The 9812-nt window shown below is 45.3% G+C and overlaps 1 protein-coding gene across 1 annotated transcript in view; it reads right to left on the bottom strand.

Annotated features, from left to right (window-relative positions):
* Positions 1–7514, bottom strand: part of PM20D1 (peptidase M20 domain containing 1) — a 33678-nt gene extending 26164 nt beyond the window's left edge. The window contains exons 1-7 of the mRNA XM_011990396.1: positions 7270–7514; positions 5240–5326; positions 2991–3223; positions 2476–2562; positions 1753–1883; positions 1333–1452; positions 345–420 (exon numbers count right to left, since the gene is read on the bottom strand). Of these exons, the coding sequence (XP_011845786.1) occupies positions 345–420; positions 1333–1452; positions 1753–1883; positions 2476–2562; positions 2991–3223; positions 5240–5326; positions 7270–7438 (903 nt within the window). The 5' untranslated portion in view covers positions 7439–7514. The remainder of the gene's footprint in view (positions 1–344; positions 421–1332; positions 1453–1752; positions 1884–2475; positions 2563–2990; positions 3224–5239; positions 5327–7269) is intronic.
* Between the last annotated feature and the right edge of the window lie 2298 nt (positions 7515–9812).

Here is a 9812-nt window from a genome sequence, read left to right as displayed (position 1 = left end):
CTGCTAAATTCAGTTAGCTCAATCCCTGCTAAAGGGTCAGGAATGGGGAGGCAATTACTGTCTGGCTGGCTTATCTGATTGGTTAGAACAATTGCTCAGCAGCCTCAAGGATAAGTGGGAACCAGCTCCCAAAGGGTATATTAGGTCTTAGGGTCTCAGAAACACACTAACAGCCATAGAGAACAAGTCAGATCCCTCTGTCTTGGCTCAGCCACTGGCTGGGAACGGGTGAGAATAGGCAGAGCACTGGGCAGCACTAGGGTCCTTTTCTTACTCTGAAGGTTACTTTTCTGTGACTCTTTTGTTCCTAGCTGATCAGTAGTATGTGATACTTCTTCCCATACCTCATCTGCCATTTGCCGCAATACCGTCACCAGTGTCCCGCTTCCAAATATGATAGGCATTGGTGTCTGCTCCAGTCTGGAAGAGAAACAGAGTCCTCAAGACTTAGCGAACCCCAGCCAAAGATCAGTGGCTTGAAGAGGAGAAGAAGGGAAATAGGAGGAAGTTTCAACACTCCTGGCCAAGAGGTCTCCCATTCACCTCCCTCCCACCTCCACCAACTCAACATTCTGAAGATCTCAAAACACCCGCAGAAGCTTTCCCTGTCTACCAAGTCGACATTAGGGTCCTTCTTTCCTTCCTCTGCTGTTCTCTAGAATCTTGTGTGTCCACTCTCATAGTCCATCCCATACTACAGCAGAAATGTCAGTCTCCTGACAGTCTGAATGAATATAGCACTCCTTCCCACTTTGCTAAGAAAACCCAGCCAGGGGTAAGCTCTGCTGTTACAGATTCTGCTGTCCTCATTCATAGCCAGTGGCTGTTATTTCTTTTTGTCCTCCTGCCAGGACAGGTGGAGAATTTCGACAGCTCTACCAGTCATTGCCAATTTGTGATTCTAAATGTCTGGACTCTGGACTACTCTAGTTGCCTGACCTAGCTTCTGCCTGTAGGTCCTTGCTTTCCATATGTATATACTGATAGATCCTCTTCTGACTCCAGCCCTTGCAGGATACTGGTGGCTCTGTCTCTTCTGTGTCTCCCTCAACCCCCACCTTGGAAGGAATTCTCACTCCATTTGAGATGACCCCAGTCTGGTATCTGTGAGCCATGCTGAAATAACTCTTTGTTTACACCTCTTGTATTAATCGCTTGGATCTTTAGTCTGTCCTGGGTTTCCCCTTCTGTTCTTCCTCTAGTGTCGATTTTTTAAAGCATAGCTTCCCAGCCCAACTTTAGGGCAGGAAGCTGAGCCTCCTCAAATTTAAAATGGGAAATTTGGTCTTCCATCTTAAGTCTGGCATGGGAGCAGAGCCAGGAGTTGCTTACCGGCTGACAGCAGCTGCGAGGATGCCAATGCTCGTCTCCTTTGGAGGAGCTGAAGAGTGGCCTGAAGACATGTTTACTTGCAGCAAGAGGTTCATGGAACCCTTCTCTGAGACACCAATTCTGTAGAAGAGGATCGGAAACCACCCTCCTGACTTCTTGCCTCTCTGAATTCTCCCATAGGCCCATAGATCCATCTGTGCAATAGTCTAGTGGGCAAGGAGGTAGCTTCATGCAGTTTTAAAAATTTTATACTGGAGGAAGAATGGAAGGGGAAGCCTAGGAGAGGTTAAAGATTGGGGCGATTAATGCGAGAGGTGTAAACAAAGAGTTGTCTCAGCATGGCTCACAGATACCAGGCTGGGGTCATCTCAAATGGGGTGAGAATTCCTTCCAAGGTGGGGAGTGGGGTGCTTTACTCACAAGGCGATGGGCTTCTTGAAGTCGGGAATGAAATCATCCAAGATGAAGCCCCCCTCATCCACAACGAAGGCTAGCTGGACGCCCCTTGACTGTAGCAGGGCTGAGACCTTCTGAGCCCCTGTCCCTGACGACTGCAGACATGGAACACAGAGCTAAGTCCTTCTCAGTCAGAGACAGACCTCCAGACATAGCTAATGGGGACCCATTCAGCCTAGCTAGGGGCTCCAGAACCTTTCTACCTAGTCTTCTTCCTGGGAGCCAGGGCCCTAGAGAATTCTGCCTCACAGAATCCTGGAATATCAGAGCTGGAAAGGTCCACCCTCCCTTATTTCACAAATGAAGAAACTGGAGCCAAAAGAGTGAAGTGACTTGCCCAGGGTCTAATTAAGTAGCATCACTGGAAATAAAATGCAGTTATCGCTCTCCCTTTTCAGTTCTTTTTCCATCACACCTATGTTTCTCAGGGTATAGGTGATGGACCCCCTGCCTGCCTCAGATATTATGAAGGAGTTTGTTAAAAATTCAGATCTATGGCACAGGGCCCAGGAATCTGAATTTTGGTCAAGGTCCTTAGATAGTCCTGGCATACAGACACACAGAGAAGGTGGTAAACTACCATATCATGGAGACCTTGCCACTGTGGGCAAACTGGACTAGGGTTAAGCGCCCACTCCCCTACCCTCAACAGAGGACAGAGATAGGTATAAGATGAGGAGGTTCTACCTCCTCATCATGGCCCAGAGAAATGAAGAAAGATCTTCGGGGGATGTACTTCCTGATCAGCAGGAGCTCCAAGGCCTGCAGTAATGCCTGGGGTTCAGAAGCACAATGGAAGAGGAAAAAGACGTTATTTAGGTGGGTGTACCAGGGTATCAGAGACACTCAGTTGCCTGTTATCAAGGATGGTGGGATAAGGATCTGATAGATTCTCTTGAAAGAGAACAGATTCAAATAATACAGGGCACCTGATGTGGAGAAACATAACCTTTACCACCTGGAGAAGAGTATAAACATATCAATGACAGGACTGAAAGGGTCCCTGGGGACCATTTAATCCCATTTACAGCTGAGAAATCAAGGCCCAGAGAAGGGAAGTGACAAACTGATGGCTGGAACCCAGGTCTCCTGGAGCCAAGGTTCTTTTTACCATTATCGTCCACCTGCCAGGGTCAGTCAAGCACCCCCATCCTAAATTGATCTTTAGGGCCCCAAGTCAGAGGGAACATTGCATCTCAGACCATCACAGAGTTCTTGTCGTCCAGTGTGCCCCGACCATAGATGGCGCCATCACGCTCCAACCCAGAGAATGGGGGCACTTCCCAGCCTTCCTCAGGGGCAGGCACCACATCAAAGTGAGCCATCAGCAGGTAGGGCTGCAAGCTGGGGTCCGAGCCTTTGATAGTGAACAGGTGGCTATACTCTTCCACAACTTCATGCTGGATAAAGCTGGTGCTGAGCACTGTAGGAAAGACTAGAGGCAAGAAGGGCAGGCAGAGAGAACCAGGGTTAACAGTTTCCTTAGGTTTTCCTACCATGTTGTGCTTCCTGTTCCTTTATTTACTTGTTTTTTTAAACATGCATCCTTCTTTAGGAAGCCTTCTAGGACAAAGCTAGTCTGATTCCTGATCTACCTGGACAATCTTTGAAATTCGTCTTCCCCATATTTCAATGTGCTATTACTATATAATAACATGCAAATCAAGACCCACCATTAAGGCCAGGCGCAGTGGCTCACGTCTACAATCCCAGCACTTTGGGAGGCCGAGGCAGGTGGATCACTAGAGGTCAGGAGTTTGAAACCAGCCTGGCCCACATGGTGAAACTCTGTCTCTGTTTTTTGTAAAAATACAAAAAACAGCCGGGTGTGGTGGCGCGTGCTTGTAATCCCAGCAACTTGGTAGGCTGAGGCAGGAGAACTGCTTGAATCCAGGAGCTGGAGGTTGCAGTGAGCTGAGATCACACCACTGTACTCCAGCCTAGCCAACACAGCAAGACTCCATCTCAAAAAAAAAAAAGACTCACTATTAAGATGGTCAATATCTCAAGCTCAGGCTTGGTCAGACCTATAACATGCTATCACAAGTACGTGTTAAAGGGCTATGCAGATGAGGGATGCATTAAATTTTGACCATAGGAGGCCTCATTAATCAAATTATATTAAATTATTATATTAAATTAGTAGGCCCCATTAACCACATTATATTTAAATATTACATTAAAAATCCAGAGACCTTTTTCTTTTTAAAAAGCCACACATCTAGTGTATGTGTTATGTGAACATAAAGATTATTCTGTTTAGCACAAAGTCGTACTTCTGTGTGCAGGTGTAGATGTTCCTAGGGTCAATTATTCAAGCGACCTTAGCTACATAGGAGAAATAGATTTTCTCTCTCTCTGGGCTTTTTGGAAGAATTCACATATACTTCTGTGGATACCCAAAAACTGAAGAAGAATATGGTTTTATCTTGTCACCTAGCTTATCTAGTTCACTGTCACTATACTTTTATTTTCCTGCGTTTATCTCCTATTTAGTAAAGACTTCCAGCCTTTCCAGCCTGGCCTCAGCTTGGCTACTGGGCTTTAATCCCTGAGCCACTCATTTTTGGTTTTTCCTTCTTCTTCTTCTTTTTTTCCAGAGACAAGGTCTTGAACTCTCACTTATGCTTGAGCACAGTGGCACATTCATAGCTCACTGTAGCCTTGAACTCCTGGACTCAAGCGATCCTCCCACCTCAGCCTCCTGTAACTAGGACTACAGGTGCGAGCGACCATGCATGGCTAATCCCAGAGCCATTTGTCTCAGGGTGTTAGAGAGGGGGCTACTTGCTGCTCCTAGACCAGCTTCTCCCACCTCCAACAACTTCGGAGGGGTTGTTTTTAATTAGATTTAGGAAGGTAATCTCACTACTCTCCATGAGATTTTCACAAGGAGAGGGAGGAGTTCCAAGAATCCTTTTTTCCTCTGACCCATCCGTCCTCAGTTCTGTACTCAATGGGTGGTGGGGATGAGGGAAAAGGACTGATGTTATAGCTCAAAGTTGTTGACTGCCTAGAAGCCTAGAAATGTGTTAGTAATGAATCTGGAGTAGGCCTGAGTACATGGAGTGTATGTGTACAGGTGTGTGGGGGTGTGTAAGGAGGTAGGTAGGGGTGGGAGGAGCATGGAACATAGTTCTGGGCAGTTGCACAAGTAGAAGGAAACGCTAATTCTACCTTTTGATGATTTAGCATTTATTGAATGACACATACGTAGGGCAAAGTTTGAGAGAGTTTACACTCTCACGCGATGGCTGGATGAACTCTCAATCTTTGCCCTACATATGGTGGCTTAGTTTTTCCAAGAGCAAATCTACAGTCTCTACTCTGTCCATGGGAATTAGATTGTCCTCTGATCAGTCGCAAAATAAACTCGTTATCACTTTGTGAAAGAACGGTGTCTCCATTGCTATTTCTACCACCCACCCCTTGCCCCTGATTTGCAGCTGACCTTTATAAATGTATTTTCCAAACTCAACCAGGGCTGTGGTATTGGCCTTCTCATAGCTAAACGTCACTGTTGGAATCTGGATGGCACCTGTCAGAGTCAAATAGTGAGAGATGAAAGATTAAAAATGAATTAATCATTGTTTTTTTCTACAGTCCTCTGTGCATAAAAAGTTCTTTTGCATTTATTATCATATTGCAGAGGGCAAAACACTAATGTGAGGTAGGCGCTATTGTTTCCCCTAATTCGAAGATGAGGGAAAAAGCTTTGAGAGGTTAGGTGAGCTGTGTGAGCAACAGGCAGACTAGAGATTTAAACCCATGTCTTCTGGGTTTGTTAGGCTGATATGGTTCTTAAAGGCAAATACAGTCTAAGATTGGGGGGACGTGGATTTTTGGACCCTGGTCTTGAAGGGAAGCTACTATAAATTACTTTCTAAGGCCTCACTACCTGTGAAATCACCACTTCCTTTGATGAATCCAAGCTTCATCATTCTCAAGGCACCCACTGTCCTGGGTCCCTACATTAATGAGGCTTGTGTGTTTTTGTTTTTGTATGTAAAGGCTTATTCCTAATGTGGAGTCTCACTAGTCTGTCAACCAAGACCAGCTTTTTGGGCATATAATGCCCGGGAAGGGGTGGATTTAGAAGCCCCCAAACAAACTCCTCAGTCCTAAAATAATCTCATCCTCCTTACTCAGTTGTCTCAATTCCTGAAACTTCCCTGGGCTCCTCTCTTTGAGTCTTTAAGGCTTTACAGTTTTAAAGAGTTCCATGATCAAAGACAAACACCACTGGGAGGGAAAGCATGAGTCATGAGAATATTGAAGTAGACTGCTCTCCAAGAACACAGTGAGAACAAATTCACCTGAGGCAGGAAGGGTCTCTGAAAGACAAACTTCATCCGTTTTGCTAAGGATCAACGCTACAATAGCATAGCCCACCAGATAGATGGGGAAGCCGAGGTTCAGAAAGATTCAAGGGCCTACTCAAAGGCAGACCCAAGGATCTGAGCTCAGGTGTTCTGTCCCCTGCTCAGAGTTCTAAGCTGTGTTGCTAGAAGGTCCCTATTCTAGGTTCTTACATAGCTTTTGTTCTGTTCTGTGCAGACTGGGAGTGGCTGTCTAATGCCTTTTAGAGGACTATTTATGCTTTGGGAAAGCCCTGCTCTGCCTCCCAGGCCTGTCAGTCTAGCATATGAACAATCTACGTCCAACCATTGGGGTTAGCTTTTGGTCCCTGCATCTGCTTCTATATGTTTATGCAGGCAGTCTCTCTTAATCCATTACTTAATGAAAGGGAAAAGACTGGAGCTAAGCTGAATGGTAAAGAAGGATTTCATCCCGTAGGATCTAGCACTCTGAACAGAAACTTTCCTGTTTCCTGGAAAATGCAGATTCAGAACGGGAATGAGTTTTTGGTCTGGATTAGAGATCTAGGGGAGACATATTCTTCAACTAGGACTGAGAATTAGGAACATCCCACACCCCAGGAACACTCCACTCCCTTTCTTTAGAGCCATCTGATCCCAGCAAGTCTGGCACTAGATACTGAGACCCACTGCCCACTCTTTGCTGTGGGGCCCTGGGGAAGATCATTTAGCTGACCTAAGCCTCAATTTCTCTCCTTTGTAGATAAGACTAATATCATTTGTCTTATTTTACGACACCGCAGTAATTTATCAGGCATGCAAACTTTCAAAGGTTAAAAGTGATGTACAAATGAAAGTTCGTGTAATACTCGAGGCAAGCAGGGGAAAGAGTGGACAGTGGTCACGCCAAGAGGGGTGAAATTGGAGTTTCCAGGTTAGGCAGGGCACACCAGAGTTCCAGGAGGCAGGGATGGGGGAAGTGTGACGTCCCCAGGCCGGGGCACGATGTGCTGGGAAGGGTGCTGGGGCCGGGCTGGAGTGCGTGTCGGGGCTCCGGCTGCAGTAGCGGATGCTTTGCGGCGGAAGCGGGGAGTCACGGGTTGACCTGGGGAGGGAAGGACCGACATCTGAGTATAGATGGGTGAAGGGGACCAGGGTTCACCTTTCAGCGCCTCTTTCATCGCGACGCGCTCCTCTTTGCTGAACTCAGCAGGGATTCGCGACGCCCTCTGATGCTCGTCGCTTCTCAGGCCCATCGATGTGGAGACGGCGGCGAAAACTAGGAGCAGCATAGCCGCCAGGGCCAGCACGCAAAGGCACCGCTGAGCCATGCTTCTCTCGAGCTCCTGCTGTCAGGCTGCCGGAGGAGTTCTGACCTAAACGCCCCGACTAGCGTTTCTGGGTCCTGGCTCCGTTCTTATTCCCGCAAACAGCCTTAGCCACACCCCATCTCCAGATCTGACCAGTCATCGATTCGCTAGGACTGCGGAACACCCAATCGACAGAATGACCCCGCCCAGGACCCTTAAGGCCTTTCGGGGGTTGTGGTTTTTCGTGCTGAGGCCAGCAGATACAGTAGAGCACAGGTGAGGTCGGGCTCCAGGCTAGAGTCAGGTCTGGTCTGCACTTGATCTCTCACCCATAAATCCCTTCCTGTATGACAACAAATCAAATAAAGGAGGAAAAGCAAAATAAAACGCACGAAACTTATCAGACCGTACTCTGCTGCTCCCTTTTTCCGAAGCTTAGGACCTGACCACCATTCCCTAGGTTCTGGCGGGGAGCTCTTTAGGTTTCCAGCCTGATTTCATCTAAAATTGGAACAAATTGCTCTGTTTGTAGATACTGCTTTGAAATACCAGCTCAGAGGGTTGGCTCCTGTTTAGAAATTTTATTGAAAGTACTTTTAATATTAATGTTAACACGACATTTTTGCAACTCTAAACAGGTACAGTAAGACTGAAGGATTTTTAGAAAGATTACTATAAAATATTTAAGAGAATTTTGATGTATAAAGAATTTTGATGTATTCAACCAAATGAAATTTTATGGTTATTCAGAGTGGAGGATCTTTCTGGAAAAAAGAAAACCTGTCTTCTGTCACAGAAATATAAAATTAGATTTCTTGAAGCCAGAAGAAACTGTTCCTTCCAGATTTCTTGATGCAATTTTATCTGGCACCACTCTCAAATTTTAGAATTCTCAAGAAAAATTCAGTAAGTGCTATACAGTCAGTAAGGTCATATTGCTACCTGTGACCAAAGCTACAAATTCACACTCCTGGCGTTTGCATTTCATTTAAGATTTGCTTAAAACAAACAAACAAACAAAACTTCAGCCATGTAGTTACTTTTCTTTTCCTTTTTTCTTTTTTTTTTTTGAGACGAAGTTTTCTCTCCTGTTGCCCAGGTTGGAGCGCAATGGGGCGGTCTCGGCTCACGGCAACCTCCGCCTCCCAGTTTCAAGCAATTCTCTGGCCTCAGCCTCCCAAGTAGCTGGGATTACAGGCATGCACCACCACGCCTGGCTAATTTTGTATTTTTAGTAGAGATGGGGTTTTTCCATGTTGGTCAGGCTGGTCTCGGACTCCCGACCTCAGGTGATCTGCCCGCCTGGGCCTCCCAAAGTGCTGGGATTACAGGCGTCAGCCACCTCGCCCTGCCTAGTTACTTTTTAATAGCAACTTTAAAACAGTATCATTAAATACCTCACATATTATAAAGATATAAAGAATAGCATAATGAACATTTCTGGATTCACCACCTAGTTTAAGATTTAGAATGTTAAAAATAGAGTTGAAATTTAAACACGAACATTGACAGAATTTTTAGTAAAAAGTAGCTTAATCTCTACCAAACTTTAAAAATTTTTTAAAAGAGACTTTTTGTTTATGTATTTATTATTTTTTAAAATTATTATTATTTTTGTAGAGATAGGGTTTCACTATTTTGCCCAGGCTTCTCTTGAACTCCAGGACTCAAGCTTTTTCCCTCATCTTCGAATTAGGGGAAACAATAGCGCCTACCTCACATTAGTGTTTTGCCCTCTGCAATATGATAATAAATGCAAAAGAACTTTTTATGCACAGAAGATTGTAGAAAAAAATGATTAATTCATTTTTAATCTTTCATCTCTCACTATTTGACTCTGACAGGTGCCATCCAGATTCCAACAGTGTCTTTTGGCTCTGAGAAGTCCAATACCACAACCCTGGTTGAGTTTGGAAAATACATTTATGAAGGTCAGCTGCAAATCAGGGGCAAGGGGTGGGTGGTAGAAATAGCAATGGAGACACCGATCTTTTACAAAGTGATAACGAGTTTATTTTGCAACTGATCAGAGGACAATCTAATTCCCATGGACAGAGTAGAGACTGTAGATTTGCTCTTGGAAAAACTAAGCCACCATATGTAGGGCAAAGATTGAGAGTTCATCCAGCCATCGCGTGAGAGTGTAAACTCTCTCAAACTTTGCCCTACGTATGTGTCATTCAATAAATGCTAAATCATCAAAAGGTAGAATTAGGGTTTCCTTCTACTTGTGCAACTGCCCAGAACTATGTTCCATGCTCCTCCCACCCCTACCTCCTTACACACCCCCACACACCTGTGCACATACACTCCATGTACTCAGGCCTACTCCAGATTCATTACTAACACATTTCTAGGCTTCTAAGCAGTCAACAACTTTGAGCTATAACATCAG

The sequence above is a fragment of the Mandrillus leucophaeus genome, unplaced genomic scaffold (genome assembly GCF_000951045.1).
Source record: "Mandrillus leucophaeus isolate KB7577 unplaced genomic scaffold, Mleu.le_1.0 Scaffold38, whole genome shotgun sequence".
Lineage (NCBI taxonomy): Eukaryota > Metazoa > Chordata > Mammalia > Primates > Cercopithecidae > Mandrillus > Mandrillus leucophaeus.
This window is presented reverse-complemented; position numbering and strand designations above follow the sequence as displayed.